The 16,548-nt window shown below is 48.8% G+C and overlaps 2 protein-coding genes across 2 annotated transcripts; one reads left to right on the top strand and one right to left on the bottom strand.

The window, feature by feature from the left end:
• Positions 1 to 7,815: 7,815 nt before the first annotated feature.
• BKA67DRAFT_587090 (uncharacterized protein) lies at positions 7,816 to 8,569 on the bottom strand. Its single transcript, XM_046104296.1, has 6 exons — positions 8,486 to 8,569; positions 8,380 to 8,433; positions 8,309 to 8,324; positions 8,133 to 8,258; positions 8,012 to 8,077; positions 7,816 to 7,949 (listed from the first exon to the last, which is right to left on the bottom strand). Exons 1-5 carry the CDS (start codon positions 8,486 to 8,488, stop codon positions 8,034 to 8,036), a joined length of 243 nt encoding a protein of 80 aa, XP_045951679.1. The 5' UTR covers positions 8,489 to 8,569; the 3' UTR covers positions 7,816 to 7,949; positions 8,012 to 8,033.
• An 877-nt stretch (positions 8,570 to 9,446) lies between these two features.
• BKA67DRAFT_587088 (uncharacterized protein) lies at positions 9,447 to 10,654 on the top strand (the record flags this gene model as incomplete). Its single annotated transcript, XM_046104295.1, has 1 exon — positions 9,447 to 10,654. A coding segment is annotated over exon 1 (373 nt), but the record flags the coding sequence as incomplete, so codon positions are not given.
• Between the last annotated feature and the right edge of the window lie 5,894 nt (positions 10,655 to 16,548).

Raw genomic sequence — 16,548 nt, 5'->3', positions numbered from 1 at the left:
AGAGAGTTTAGAGATAAAGTGGTCCGGGCTTATCTTAATTCATATCCAGCCTTATAAAGACTAGTCAGATGAGGGGCACGACAGCCACGATGGTAGTGTAACATATTACGATGCCGCATAGAGTGCGGCCTGTTGATAATAGCTTATTGGACGAAGGAAGAGCAGAACCACCCCCTTTAGCCTCTGCAACGTCTCCAAATTAGGTATTGCCATCCAGTTGTATTTGTATCCATCAATGCAGATCGGTACTGGAATAAGTAATATAGATGAACCTGTATCCGCTGTGTATTCAAAACCGCGTAGCTATTATCTCTCCAAGGTTCTTTGGCCACATCATCGCCTATCGAATCATCTTTGATGGATAGGCTACTATTCATAGGACGTTGGGGCAGAGTCCTGTGTCTTCAGCGTCCCAACATGACTAAGATGTGTCTGGTTGCGGTTATGGTCTTAGAGGCTTTCCAGCTTGAGCATACATCCAACCGTCTACTTCGGACACTTTGGCACGTTCTTAAGGATAGGGGCAAGTTAATGTGCCCCCGCAATACCTTGACCTACCATGAAAGCCTGGAAACTAAAGCCGCCATGTTTAATAAACAATGCCTCCAGTCCATTGTGATCAGCGTATTTCTTGCTTTATACACAAAGGTCGATCTATTGACGACGTCAAAAGGCCCTTGCGAACCTCATAGACTCCTTCACTATGGTACCGGTCCAGCGGGGGGTGTAGACGCCACCACCATCCTCAGCCTGAAGTAGCTCAACAAGTTCGCGAAGCATGTCTTCTACCTCTGTTAGGATGCACCGCATATAGGAACCTTAGGTTCCAGGCCTTTATAGTAGACCAAGGTATGGCGGTGGCATATCTGATGAGACTGGGGTTGAGGTGGTGGCAAAGACTTCATTCCGGGACATAGAAAAACGTTCATGAAGCGCTTCCTTGGTCTCAATCGTTTCCAAGTCTATACCAGGAGCAACCATATGCAAGTCCCAATCAGAAGCATCTTTCGTTTCCTAGCCTGCAGAGTCAGGTGAACTGCCCAATGACGACTGAATCGGGCTTCCTGGTAGCATCCAACACGGAGTGCTGAGTGATAGTAGGAGTGACGGTCGGCTCTAGCTGCTTAGGAGCATCTAAAATGGGATACTAAGTGCTAACCGACTTTAGCTACTTTGGAGCACCCGCCACGAGCTGTCGAATAGCATCCAAAATGCCCTTTTGAGTGACTGTCGATATCTGCGCTATGAACCAAGGGGGTCTACTCACGATGTGAGAGGACCGTCCAGACAAACGTCCTCACAGGCGTCTCCACCATGGCAACCCACATCTTCTTGTATGTATCGGGAAAGTCACGCTTAGGGGCAACCTTAAAATTACAGAGACTATTGTGGTCAGTTTTGGCTCTTTTTTTTCTCTTTTTTTTCCTCTTCTCTTTTTCGGAGCATTGCCATTTGATAATATAGTATACCTCTTTGAGGTCGACAGCGCTATGAACTTGTGCGAGGATGGACTTATCTTTAGGCCTACCAAGCTCTAACAACTCATTGTCTTCTCCCTTTAGGTCGTTGGCTCCGATTTTTAGCAGTTGACGGCTGGACCGAAGAATAAGATCAGAGTCTTCCGGCACCGGTGCCCGTCTGTGTGCCACTGGATTCGCTTTCGCTTACAGTGTCTCACGTTTATATTGTACTTGCCGTCGACGATCTAGTACTCTCGAAACAAGAATATGACCGTTTCCTAATGCCAAGTCGAGCAAGATTGGCAAGGTGTCCCAGTCGTGGCCGTCTCTTTCCACTTCTGTATAACGAAGTCTTCCGCTGTTCTAGTGCTTAGCGGAGCATTTGAGTACATGTCCACTCAGGAAAGGAAGATCTCCACCCCGATTGTCTAGTTCATGATACTGCCATAATTACTTGTGTAGATATGTAGAAGGCTTTTGTTATTAGCGGATGGAAGTCCGCGGGATCTCAATCGAGGAACGAGTGTTACCTTAAGACGATCGGAAGCGGCAGGCTTGATTAGTCTCAAGTAGTCTGGGACAGTAGTATGCTGGCACCAGGACTACACGATTATTAAGCGAGACAGCGTGGCAGCTACCTTGACCTGGTATGGCTCTTCGTATCCTTAGTCGAGCGCCTATCGTGAGCGAGCTATAATATAGGCAGTGTATTATTATATCGAGCCGGTCGTATTAAGGAAGGCCAGGAATATCACGTGAACTTAGAAGATTTACGTAGAAATTGACGAACAAATCTGTCTCGGGAGTTTCGTCAGTTTTACAAGTTGTAGATTTCCGCTTTTCTTTTTAGCAGAGAACTTACCAGAAACTGTCTCGCAAGAAACCATATCATTTAATCGTTTCCTCTTATGGTGCATCCATCGTTCTTCTTTGCTTTCTCAATAGTAAGTCAAGTTCCTACTATGGATTTTGTTAATGCGCGGGTTTGAGATCGACGGTTGAGGTTGTATCGTCAAGCACCCATTATGACACTTAGAGCCATTGAAGCTACTCTTGTGCACTAGATGGACATCGAACTTATTTCAATGGACGCGGCAACTACCGCTGCTTGTAAATACGGTGATATAAATATCCTTGAGCAGATTGTAACAATATACCGAGTTTGGCCACTGCAACGGCACCGGCTGGTGTGACTAGACGGGTGTCTCGACGTTCATTAACCGAGGACATGGCTACCTTTGCTGATATGCATTGTGAAAGCTATAGAGTTCCTTTAATCATTTGACTGCCTTCAACTTCAGGTAACATGAATTCAGATCTAATAGCCCTTGGTCAAATTGAAGCTCTGGCTACCGCTACCCATCCAAAAAGGTAGCAACACCAAGCGAAGAGATCAGTGGTTTTTACCGTGGTTATCCCTCCTACAGTATGCGCAAGCAGCGCCTACGCACCTACTCCTCCTCCTCCTCCTCCTCCTCCTCTTCCTCTTCCTCGACTACCTCCTCTGACGCTAGCGAATCGGCGTAGCAGCGCAGGATACCCTCCAACGCATCAGCGATGCGGCCACCAATCTCCAGGCCGGCAACAACCCAGTCGGGTGCAGCACCAACCGCAGGAGCAGCGCGGGCGGAAGGAAAACTTGCAGAAACAGCAGCGGCAGCGCGGGGAGAAGTGGTTAGTAGGTGGCAAGCCTAGAGCGTGAACGATAATACCACGCGTCGTAGGAGCGGCGACTTATTAAGGAAGATGGTGGTAAATGATAACGATTACTAAAATTAGCACTATGAAACACTTAGTGTTATAAGAGTGCTCCAAGGAAGTAGTTATTTATGACTTAAATTAATAAGAAAAATAACAAAGATTATTATTAATTAGTATTATTATTACGTTACGCTTAAGCACTTTAAAAGTAAAGATATTTTGTAAAATTTGTAACGACGGTGCGCTCGAGCAGCGTACGAAGTACGCCCGTGCGTAGTCCGTGTAAAACCCCTGCTTCGTAACTAGTGATGGAGACATTCTCTCCCTTCTGCTTAAGAATAGGTCTCTGAATATAATCGTTACGCCTAGGAGCTTATCACCTGGTGATCTTATCGTAATTGTTACAAAATTATAGTAAACTTAAAGAAAATTAGCCTTAAGGGCGCCGCGGAAAAACCTTATATGAGAGATAAGCTGATTATCTGATTTTTTATTATTAGCTATATTGAGCCCAAGTGAAAGAGATATGTCTTCCAGTCGGCTGTAGAAAATTCTAGTGATCTTCTCCTTGAATCGGCAATTGGTAAGAATTGAACTGTGGGCAATGAATAGGAGAACACGCATTGTGACAGATGCAGTTTGAACAGTATGAGCAGAAGAGACGTACTCGATAAGGAAGATCCAGATATCAGCGGAGTGGGATGTGTCAGTATGCGACATCACTCCAGTCCAAGATTTGAAGTGAAGGTCCATGAAACGATGCGTTTGAACATGGCATTCAAGTTTAGGGAAACAACCATCTACATTGATGCGAGCCCGAGGGATTTCCATAAGCCGTAGAAAGGTTAACTCAGTGGATTCTGAGTTGATAGGAGTGGCCAGATCCCTATCAGTCTGGGGTATCCGGACTGGGAAAGGCGGACTTTCACGCGGCCAAATTAGGAAAGTTTGACCATGGCACCTATATGCTTTAGAGAGTGTTTTGGGGGCATGTGGATCTGCTTATGGTAATTAGTAACAGGCATACAGGTTGACACGTATTCAAGCTCTGGGATGCTTCAGTTCATGATACTCACAAATAACTGGGATTAATAGTCACAAAGACTTGTCGCTATAGACTGCGAACCTCAATAGCACTCCGACAGCACTCGTCCTCTTTGTTGAGACTGAAACTGCTATTTCAGGCATGGGCGATGTTGAAGATTCGTGACGAAGCCTGCGATGTCTGGTCTCTGTTGGCGCGATCATCCATATCCCGTACTGTGACCGTCGTGCAAGAACTGACAGGACTCATCATATGTCTGGAGAATTCAACTCGGCTGGTAAAGTCATCACAATCCACAGGTCTGCGACTCTGACGATCGTTCCAGATCATGAACTGCCATATCTTGTTCTTGACTAAAACGTGATAATGCGAGGAAATATCGCAATTGTCGGGGTGCTGATCTTGGCAAGTGGTCATGCAAATGGTTATGACCATGATGACATGAAGAGGTAATGGAGCTGTGTGTTTAGTGGCGGTGATGTGTTTGACGGGTGTGATAGATGTTATGCCGACTGGGAGGTCAAGTAGTTCATGGTGCGATGTTTTCCGTCTTTGGGCCGTCCGTCCTCCCGGAACAAGCTCAATATTCGGCAGTCTCCTGCTGAATAATGATGAAGAAGAAGAAGGAGAAGAAGGAGAAAAAGAAGAAGAAGAAGAAGAAGAAGAAAAAGAAAAGGAAAAGGAAAAGGAAAAGGAAAAGGAAAAGGAAAAGGAAAAGAAAAGGGAAAGGGAAAGGGAAAGGGAAAAGGAAAGAAAAAGGGAAAAAACGGCAACACCTTTTTCGGTGTCTGGGTAGTATATTCGAACACCCTGTGTGAGTGGATGTATTCTGGATGTGTTTAGTTATGATGGGATTCGGGTGTGTCGACGATTTGATCACTAGGTTTGGCTGCTACTCCGAGTTTGCGTAGCTCTCAACAAAGAACGACGATGACTAGCATCATAAGTATCTGAGTGGGGTTCTGGGCGTAGCATTCTTGCAACTCGTCTTTGTTAGTATAGATCTTTGTTGGACCCTTGTCCCAGGGTCGAATCATTCCAAAGTAATGAAGGGCTATCCAAAGCATCCCATAGTCTGGTGTAGTCTGGTGCTTCATATGAGCTTAGTGGTCTCATCATAGCTTCTGGAAGTTGTTTGGGTCGAATGAAACTAGGACTAAGCAGATGTATGTGACAATGTGCATGGATGCTTGGAGATGGAAGTCGAGATAGTTGAGCCAGTGCAAGGTGTGGAATTTTAACTCAAGACTCGGCATTCTGAAGTTGACGCTGGAATGGTTGGTGTATAGCGGTGGCAGCTCATCAAACACGCTTAAACTCTTCCCAACAGTGGTACATATATTGGGTTTCTTAAGCCTGCAATTAGCCGACAACCGAGTTTTTCAGGTTTGCAGACAGTCAGTGTCGCTAACTTACAAAGATAGCTGCATCTGGAATAATATGATGTCTAGGCAACAAGTCTTTCATGATTGTACTTACCTAGTATCATGGAGTAGAACGCTGGAATGTCAATATCCTTAGAAAAGGTTTTCGGTGGGTAGGCACAGTGAGAATACCCCAAATTCTTTACCGCCTCCTTCCACTTTCCTGCTGAACTACCGATGTGTGGTACACAAAAATCGACCGTTCGTCAGTTTGATGTTAGTCTGATCGCTGACGTAAAAAACTGTGTTAATGCGACAAGTGATTGCTGAGATATTGATTTGTGATTTTGATTACATTGAAGACCCAAGTTGGGAAGAATGGGCGCTGGGATTTTTAAGTGTAGCAGTTTTCAGCCTTCCCGCTGTAAACCTTTGAGTTAAATGTGAACCTTGTTGTGAACAAGCTGAGCATGGGTCACTGATGGATAACCTGGGTGTTGGTTGTCCATACTTGAGCCATGTTGTAGTTGCTGATCTTATCATTGTGCATGAACAAAGTAAAAAGGACGATGAGAATAAAATCTGGGGCGGCATTGTGAAGTAAATGTGAATCTTCGGTGGTGGATGTAATTAATAGTCCACATAATTCTGAAGCAGCCTCGATTGTCCAATCGTGAAATCTTATGGTAAATAGTCAACTATGAAACACTCCATCCATATGAAGAGTCCACCATCGCTAGCCTCTAATAACATTGAGCTTTCTATATAGAGATATTTGGTATGAAATACGCCTTCTCCCATGCCAAGTGCAGCAGGCTCTCAATATCAACTTCATACCAACAGTCGAATCTGGGTTAGTGTCAACGCCACTATCCCTAAAATGCCAGCTAGACTTCAAAAAATGCTGTTCGATGGTACATGAAAGCGAAATACCAACCAACACTCCCCTCCAGAAGGAGTACTCATGGTACCCGTTGCGCCTCCTCAAGTTCAGGGCAGGGGTGACAACGCTGGAAGCTCCCAATGCGGCGACGGCTCCGACCAGATACTTTAGCACGCTTACATTCAGCAGATAAATCATGTGCTTCTATTGCTCTACAGGGGGCCTTGGCTTTACCATTGTGCTGGCTCCTTGACGATCGCCCCTGATGTGTCTAGCATTAGCCATGGTGGTGGTGACAACGACGCCAGTTACGACCACTGTGAGGCACATGGAAAGAAGATAGCCGGCATGAGAATATTCTACTCCTTGAACTGGCTACAGGGAATCTAATATATGATTGACAGGGCAGCTAAGTGGGTGAATGCATGAGTCTTCGAAGGTGAAGAGACCTCGGGATAACAGGCAAGTACAATTATCTATCTTTTCCGACTGATCTGTTCTCTATCCAATGTGCTTGCAGCGTACAACACCTGCGATTGAAATCCATCCCAACGCCTTAATACGAACGGTTACGGCAACGGAAAAGCTTAGTGGGCAAGCGGGACGTATGAATGGTAGTTGACAGGCCACCGTTTTATCCTAGACGAACACGATGCGAGGGTACTTCTGAAATATGGATGGAGACGGGCAAGGCGCAGGTCTCGACTCCGTTCATTACCATGATGTCATATCCTCGGTGTGGTGCTTAACAGGAAGTTCATCGGAACGATTTTCCAGCACGAGAAGAGTTCAGCAAGTTTACCCGGACATTTCTGTTAAAAGAGTCCTGGTGAAGGGGGCTTGTGCCATTTGCGAGAGCGAGGCGCAGTCGTGTGCATCATCTTCTTGGCACATATACGTCCATCATTTGTAACATTTTGCATTCGCAATATACTCTTGCGGTTAGTAGTCCGCCAGACCTGAATTATTTGGACGAATGGCTCCACAAGAAGACCAGGAACTCTTCACGTTGAATCCCTGATACATACAAGACTCATCATCGGCAATGTACCACTAGCAGTCGCGGCAATATTTATGGCGCGCGAATGCGCTGCAATGTTCTTGTCAAATCGACAGTACCCCGATCCTGTGATCTTTTTTTATTGCGAGTTGCTAATTATCGGCTCGCCGTACGTTCTGGCAGACGTGGTGTCGCAAATGGTTGGTCAGCCCAGGGGATAGCCTGTACTATTGTTAGCGGACAGGCGTGATATCTCTTTAGCAGGGAATATCAGTAGCAGATTCTCTTTCTCATCTAACACCTTCGATGTGCTATAATCACCACAGAAACAGTTCTACAAGAACCAGATCACAAGCAATTGCATACAACATTAGAGCAACTCCATAGGTTCTCAGTACATCGTTTCGACTTCAAAAAGGTGCTCAGCTTGATCTATGGAAGCGTACATAGCCTGTGACCCCTCGTATGGAACCGTGTCATATCTTTGAATCCGAACCTTGATAGAGAGAATCAGGTAATTGGCGCTTGTATGTTTCCGTTGATGCTGCGAAGTCTCACTTTTGGGATGATGATGATGATTCTATTTCAGTTCCGATTGAGGAACACCCAAGACCTTGATGAACTCTGTAAAAAGCGAATTAGCACAGCGAAGGGCGACAGGAACAAAATCCGGATTTACCACTGAACTCAACCTTCCCGTTGTTGTTCGTGTCCATGCGCTGAATGTACTCCTCGGCATCCTGGTCACTAATGACTATGCCGTCCTTCTTTGCAGCATTAATCACTTCCTGGGGCTCGATGTAACCTACTCTCGTCAGTGCAAGGAATCAAGATAGGCTTCACTTGACTACATACGATCGCCATCAGCATTCTGCAATATAGTTAGCACCTTGAAGTCAAGTAACGTGTTCGTGGCAGTGACGCACCATGTCATGGAAGACCTTCTTCCATTTCTTGATCTCTTCGCGAGTGTACCGAGCCTGCATTCTGACTGTTAAAAGTCTTCGTCATCAGCTCAGAAATAGAACATACCATATTGTCAAAGTTATTGGTCGAGCAAGCGTCTTTGGCAAGTGGTAAGTGTTGAGTACTGTTTGAGCGACTCTGCAGCTTTTGAGAGGACAGCACTTCATTAAATAAAACAAAACGGCATCGGGGGACGGCATAGTGTCTCCATTCAAATAAACATTTGCAGATCACAGCATGAGACAGACAGTTCAGCTCATTGTTCCACAAATAAATCATTACAGTCCACTAACAACTAACTTACATCCATACGTTTAGCCTATAGCATTACTCGAGTGACATTTCTCCCACAAATAAGGTTGAGATCTCACTTAGAATCATGACAGGACGCATATTTTATACATGTTGATCTCCTACTTTGAGATTTCTCAATGCCCGTCGGGAGTGTAAACTTGGTTGCGGCTTTACGAGTCTTGGTGCCGGGGTGCATAACAAACTACATGTCATCAGAAGTAGTTGATTCGGAATACCAGGTATCACATTGGAAACCAATCATCGTGCTACCGTGATATTCCCAATCTTATAGTGCGTGCTCGAGTAGGTGATAGCCACTATTACGCTTTCTTCGTAGCAAAAACAGTAAAAACCACATGAATAAGACCCCAAGGATGTTGGAATCAACACTTCAAGTGTGCTTCCCCAAGGGTAAACTCTGTCCCTCTTATCGAAGGTGCTTATTTGCATTAGCGGCGAGATATCCAGAGACTCAGTCATTATAAGCATGAAACTCGCGGACTTGCAAACTCTCAGTGCAGGTGCTGGGTATATCATCAGAATCGATCTGAACTGGGTTTCCAACATTTAACTGCCCTCCCATTGACCTACAGTTTGGTGTAAGCGGGGAGAATAAGACAAAAGTTAATCGGGAAGCTTAGCCGCTGTGCCGCCAGCACTCTCAGTGCTCGACAGCGGCAGATTTCCTTTTGCGGCTGATACAGCACGGTACGCTAGCGGCTCAGGTGTCTGTCAATCCCAAGCCACTCTAAATGGCAGCATCTAACTAACCTTAGTCTACCTTGAAACTTCGGTTGATTGCTACAGCATGTGTCGCGAAGTATGAAGAACTTGGGCAGAAAGAGTCTGTAGCACCGCGCACGGAACGCCCTGGGAATGAACCGGGATTTTACGAAAGCAAGCATGGGAAGGATCCAGTGGGGCCTGAGGCCAGAAAGACGTCAGTGCTCTCGGACAGCCTGGGGGGTAGGAAGCATAATTCGCGCTTAACGGTAAGTCGTGGATTGTCACGGAGAACCTCACTACCAAACATGCGAATCTAGTGCAGTGTGCTCTCCTCTATTCGAACCACTACGCGGCTAGAGCCACAAGAACAACAATGCTTTCCAATCTGCCATTCTTTCTTCACATCCTAATTGAGACGCCGGCGGCGTTCTCCTTCATCTTCAAGCCAGAGACGCAGCTACCGGCTGTCACTGATGCCTCGCGGCTGATATTGCGTCAATACGGAGGTTTACTCCTTGCAAGCAACTTTGTGTGCCTGGTCACACTCTTCACTGAATCAAGGGACATACGGGGACTGCTTGGGGCTTCACTGGGTTTCTACCACCTGTGGCCAAGCTACCGTGCTTTTGCACGTTTGACGCGGAAGGTTTCTGGCGATGTTCATGGACAAGCGGCTCTGGGAGGCCCAATGGTGCATCTGGGGGTACATCTGATTGCATTTTTATCCTTTGCCTGCGTATCACTAGTGTGACATAAACACCGAGCACTCTATCGGATCCCTAGATCATCCCTCCTTTGGGGCAATGTATTGGTGTGTTGTCGCGCTGAATGGAAACGACCTCTCTTCAGTGCACTCTAGACTAGTCTAGAGTAGTAGTTACCCAAATCATTGATCATGTATCGCTACATGCCACCAACGGACTCAGCCTCCTCGCAATCCTTTCGCTTGTAGATGTAAACATCGTGGAACGGACCGGAATCTCCCGAAAAGAACTTCTTGGTTAAATACGATACCTCGTTGTAGTCACGAAGGAGCATTTCTCTAGCACGGCCCTCTACAGGGTCGGCGATTTCACCAAGGCTAAGGGCCAACACATAGCATTAGTAATCACACCACTTCAAGGACCAAGCGACGAATAGACTTACGGGAAAGGTAATCCGCGAGCAAGACAAAACTCACGCTCCTCGTCAGGGCTCTTGAAGTAGCCAAACTGCATGATGATAGCCGGTCGAGCAATGTCAGCGATGATAGAGATCACGGGGATGGAGGGGCTAATGGACAAGACGAGAGTCTCGTCGTCAAGATCAACGAAGCCGTGCGAGGCGCGGCCAACTCCCTTGTAGACTCTGAAGCCGTGGTTTTCGAGGACCTCGATGACGGGCTCGGTGTAGGCCGGGTCCTGGGCGTGGAGAGCGATGGCGTGGCCGGTCTTCACCCGGAGGTACTTCTGAATGGTCAAGACAGCTGCGTGCTGGAACATGGTCCGGGGACCGTCGTTCTCGTCGAACTCGTGATTGTGGAAGTCGCCGGTTCCGAAGCAGATGATCTTGTTGATCTCCTTGACCTTGTCGCCGCAGGTTTCGAGTACAGAGATCAGCTTGGCGCAAGCCTCGCTCTGGGACCACTCGGCGATGACACGACCGAACTCATTGGTCCAGTGTGCAGCGTTGTCCTCGCCGGGAATAGGGTACACGGCAGGTATTCTGACGCTGTAGGGAGTGCAGCTCCTGTAGCACACCCGGAAGTCCTTGCATTTGGCCAGTTGGGCCATCATACCAGGGAAAAGAAAGAATATGATCATTGGCATCCTGAACTCGACATTAGCGAGGTGGGACGGCATACCAGAATGAAGAAAAATAGGCGTCTACTCACGACGTGAGAGGGCCGTCCTGACGAACGTCCTCGTGGGCGTCTCTGTCATGGTAGCCGGTCCAGCGGAGGGTGTAAACGCCGCCACGGCCCTCGTCCTTGGACATCTCGATAAGTTCCCGGAGCGAGTCCTCCACCTCTAGTAGGGTGGCCTTGGTGAAGAGGGGCTTACCAGAGTCGTAGAGGCCCTGGATTCGCACGATTAACTTCTGCCTGAGCTCGTGATCTCGCTCGAAGTCTTGCACCTGGTTTGACATGCCGTCTTGCTCATAGTCTTGCTCGAAGTCTTGCTTGAAGTCTTGCTCGAAGTCTTGCTCGAAGTCTTGCTCGAAGTCTTGCTCGAAGTCTTGCTCGAAGTCTTGCTCGAAGTCTTGCTCGAAGTCTTGCTCGAAGTCTTGCTCGAAGTCTTGCTCGAAGTCTTGCTCGAAGTCTTGATTGTGACCTTGGTCGTGACCTTGATCGCTGTGTGACGTGAAGCTGTCCTGCTTGTGGTCATGCTCGTAGCCTGCCATGATGGTGTGTTGGCTGATGTTGTCGTGATGGGCGGAGCCAGCAGCAGATATGGTCTGTGATGGGCGACTTGACGTAAAAGCTTTCATTACATCACAGGACTGAACAACCAAGAGAAATGACATTCACGGATCCCTGTAGGACCAAGAAAGAGACTGGGACAAGTTGAGTGGCTTTATCTACTGCAGTTCTATCTGATTGTTCAGGGCGGTCGCGCCACCGGAGTACACACTATCTGCCACTGGAGCGCACACTTTGAGTCTCATAAGCATGCGGAATAAACAATGTGGGCTCTTAGACGTTCTGAAGCCTTGACGATGTCAGTTCAGCCAATTAGGAGTACCTATCCTGAGTCGTGATTCTATGCGCGGCAATAGTGGGACCCGAACGCAACAGGCTAGACTAGGTAAGTTAGTAAGTTGGCACTGACCTCACGGCATGAAAATGGTCCAAGCTCCCTGGCTCCCCTCGAGACAGCTGGACAGCGCTGGCCAAGTCTGAATGGAAGGCTGCCCGTCAGCAATAAATGAGCAGTAGCACTCAAGTGCAAGTGAGCTAAGGTCGGTTAGTTTACTGTAGCAGCTGCCAGTAAATAATAACACCGCCTCTGCCTTTTTGCCTTGCGCTCGCGTCTGCCCATTCCGGAAACAGTCTTGAGAGAAAGAAAGTTCAAAGCAACGGCGACATCAGCTCGCTTTTGTCTTGACTTTGACTCTTTTCATACGACAAGACAGGACAGGACAGACACAACACTACACGAGACGCTCGGCTTTTTGAGCCAAGCGGCCAATCAAACCAAATTGTCCGCTGACCTTGACCGTTCTTTTCCGCGAAGCTATTTCTATTTCCATTTCCATTTCCATTCTATCCTAGGCCCTTTTTCTTTTTTCTCCCTTTCTCTCTCCTTCGCTGGCCGTCAACAGTCAGGACCCTGGCCCAGGCCCAAAAAGAGGCTAAGCGAAGGCAATTCGCCGTGGGGATTTTACTACATCGCGACTTTTATCTTCGTCACAGAGAGCAAAAAGCAAGAAAAAGTCTCCCTTTCTTACTGGCCTCTCACTCCGTCTCCTTGACATAGTGCCCGACCGCCCATGGTTCCCATCTCGTAGCGCGATTGACAGGATGGCAGCCGCCGTGGACGTCGGCTATCTGGCTGCCCACCTGGGTATGCCGGAGGAACAACTAGCCACTGTCAGTACTGATCCTACCGCCGAGCTGGTCCAAGCTGTTTTGTCTGCTATTGCCGCCAAAGCACACGAATTCGATGCCCTATATTCGCAAAAGGTTCAACTGGAGGTCGAACTCGAGACCAATGTTCGTGGCGCCGAAGCTCAGCGCGATGCCAGCAACGAGCGAGCGAACAAGGCTCAGAAGGAAGTTGAGGAGGTTCGACAGAAGCTTCAGCAAGAAGGTAAGGACTGCACTTCCAAATAGCATCTGATTCGGAGCCATGTTGGCCACGATGCTGACATGTGATGGATGAACCAGAGTCCAAGCGCCACGCTGTTGAAAACGAACTCCAGACCGTCAAGTCGTCCAGCTCGACTTCACAGTCCGACGTCGAGTCCCTCCGTGCCAAGGTCGCCTCCCTCGAGTCATTAAACCGAGAGAAGCTTGCCATCATAGATACAAAGAATACCGCCAACGAAGCTCTGTCTCAAGATCTCCAAGCCCTTCACCAGAAAAACTTGAAGCTCAACCAAGAAGTCACTAGTGCCCAGCAAGCTGCTCAGAATGCACAAGGCGCTTCCAACGCCTTCAAGATTACCGAGTCGCGCTTGCGCTCCGAACTCCAGATGGCCGAACGAAACGCCGAGTTTTGGGAGGAGGAACAGAAGAAGAAGGCCGCAGAGCTCAATCAGGTTCGCAAGGACAAGACCAGTACCATCTCCCGGCTGCAAAGCGAGAACCAAGACCTACGAAGCGAAAAGGAAAGTCTTGAGGAGTCCATTCGCACACTCCGAAAGCAGCTCGACGATACACAAACCAAGTTGGCCCAGGCCTACCAAGAGAAGCAGCAAGCGATCGAACTGGCGGCCAGCCGAGAAGAGGGGCTCCGCCAAGACCTCGATGCAACAAAGCGCTTGGTAAACATGAGAGAAGAACAGTCCAACTCGTTAAAGAATCGCGTGGCAGAGATGGACACTCGAATCGAGCAGATCAAGCGCGACGGCGAAGATGCAGTGCGACGCATCAGCGAAGAGCTGGAGCAGACTCGCCGAGCACATGATCAGGCAGCCAACGAGGTTGAGAACATGCAGGGTGAGATCGCGAGACTGGAGGCTTCTCTGGCCGGTGCTCGGGCTTCCTCGCCTGCGCCCGGATCCGCACCACAGACCCCACGACCAATGAATGGCTCTGTCTATGGCCGTCCAGGATCCCCCTTCGTTACACCGGGCTCGGTCCGCAAGTCCGTGTCAGCAACTCAAGCTCTTGACGAGGTGTACCGGCTCAAGGGTCTGTTGGCTGTGGAGAAGAAGCGCAACGACCAACTGGGTAGTCAGATTGAGGAGATGATGGATCAGTTGGAGGCCAAGGGGCCGGAGATTGAAGAACTCCAGGCAGAAAACGAACGTCTACAGCACGAGATTCAAAACATGTCGCATCTTTCCGACGAAAGCTTCAAGGAACGCGATCTGGCAAAGAAGGCCGCCCGCAAGGCAGAGGCTGACTTGAAGACGGCTCAAACCGAGGTTAACATCGCTCGTCAGCAGGTGCGAGACCTTGGCGCCCAGATGCAGATGATGATCTTCAATCTTGAGCATCAGGGACAAGAGCTATCTTTGGAAGAACAGCTCCAGGTTCAACGTCTCCAGAGAGGCAACGCCACGGATGACATATCAGATATCGATTCCCTCATCTCAGAGCGCCTCGTCGTCTTCAGGAACATCCAAGAACTCCAAGAGAAAAACCAGGATCTGCTCAACATCGTCCACCAGCTCTCCGAAGACATGAAGAACGCCGAAGACGCTGAGGCCAAGCAGGAAGCTGCCAAGGACCACGAGGAGGTCATTCGACTGAGGGATACCATCAGGGAGTGGGAGGACAGACTACGCTCGATGCTTGTCCAACATGAAGCAGTTGTTAAGCAGAGAGACATGTTCCGTCGCCTTGCTGAGAGCCGTAGTTCTCACGTCGGTGGTTCGGGTATGGACGGAGAAAACGGCGTCCTCACAACTATTGAGGATGACGGTGCTTCCATTCTTGGTGCTAGTAACATGAACACAGACTATGCTACTGTCCTTCGTGAACTACAACAACAATACGATTCGCACCGGGCCGAATGGAACACTGATCGCGACACGATGAAGAAACAGATCGACACTCTTTCTTCGGAGAGAAACAGTCTCCAGGCAGAAAACTCAAAGGTCAACAGCCAGCTTGGACTTAAGGACTCACGCTTCGAGATGTTGGAGTCCAATTTCAAGGCACTCAAGTCTGAGAATGAGCAGCTCTCCAAACGCATCAGAGAGCAGTCTGAGAACCTTTCGAAGCAGGACATTCGTACTCAGCAGGCTGCAGAGGATCTTGTCGAGGTCCGCAGTCAGGCCGAAGGTTTGCGCAATGAAAATGCCAACTTGAAGGCAGAGAAGAAGTTGGCCAAGGACATTCAGGAGCGCCTCACCCGTGACAATGAGAGCCTTTCCCAGGAGAAGTCGCGATTGAACGAAGTCGTTGCCACTCAGCAGAGAATTCAGAACGAGCGCGATTTGACCGAAACTGAGACGAAGAGACGCCTTCAAACACAGATCGATACCCTGGAAGAGGAGGTCAGGAAAGCCAAGCGCAGGCTTTCAGACCAGGAGGAAGAAAGCAAACAACTTCAGCTACGCAAAGAGTTTGACGGACAGCAATACCAGAAGCGCATTGACGAGCTTACCACGAATCTCAGCCAGATCCGCGAAGAATTCGCCGCGACCAAGACGAGCAAGGAGCATCTTCAGATTCGCGTGGATGAGCTCACGATCGAGCTTCGGACTGCCGAGGAGCGTGCTGAACGTCTACAGCCAAGACCAACACCACGAGCAGGATCTCTGGTACCCGGTGCGAACCAGACTGCGTCTCAGGAGAGTGAAGAACGCATCCAGGAGCTTATTCACGAAGTTTCTGATCTCAAGCGTGACTTGGAACTCGCCAGGACCCGCCTTGAAAATGCCGAGGCTCAGGCCGCTCAGTACAAGGAGCTCAGCCAAGCCAGCGAGGACGAGCTACAGTCCCTGCAATCAGCGCAGGATCAGTATGTGCAAGAGGTCGATACTTCGTTGGCCGCCAAGGACACTACCATCAAGGAGCTCGAGCAACGCGTCGAGGACTTGTCTGAGGAGCTGACTAGAACCAATGGCGAGTTATCTACGCTCCGCGATGGTCAGGAAGACGTCGCACGTCGCTTCCAGATTGAAAAGTCTGCCCTGGAAGAAGAGGTCAAGCGTCTCAGGGGGCAGGAAGAGAACTACACGGCTTCGGCACAATTCCACCAGCAAGATCTCCGAACACAAGCTGAAATTGCAAGCAATGCTCAGCAGCAGTACGAAGAGGAGGTTGCCAAGCATGGCCAGACAGCTGCCAACCTCCAGTCAATCCGCACCGAGTACAACCAATTGAGGACCACCGTTGCCACCCTCAAAGCCGAGGCTGAGTCTGCAAAGGCGACTCTTCTGCAGAACGACAGCTCTTGGCAAGAACAACGCAAGAAGTTTGAGCAAGAGATGTCAGACCTGCGCGCCAGACG

Source organism: Truncatella angustata (assembly GCF_020726525.1).
Source record: "Truncatella angustata strain MPI-SDFR-AT-0073 chromosome Unknown BKA67scaffold_12, whole genome shotgun sequence".
NCBI lineage: Eukaryota > Fungi > Ascomycota > Sordariomycetes > Amphisphaeriales > Sporocadaceae > Truncatella > Truncatella angustata.
This window is presented reverse-complemented; position numbering and strand designations above follow the sequence as displayed.

What these genes read in the sequence shown, in the direction of transcription:
- BKA67DRAFT_587090 (XM_046104296.1), bottom strand. An exon ending in CGGGAAGGTTGAGTTCAGTG is followed by an intron (nt 8,078 to 8,132) that starts GTAAATCCGGAT and finishes CGCTTTTTACAG; the next exon opens with AGTTCATCAAGGTCTTGGGT.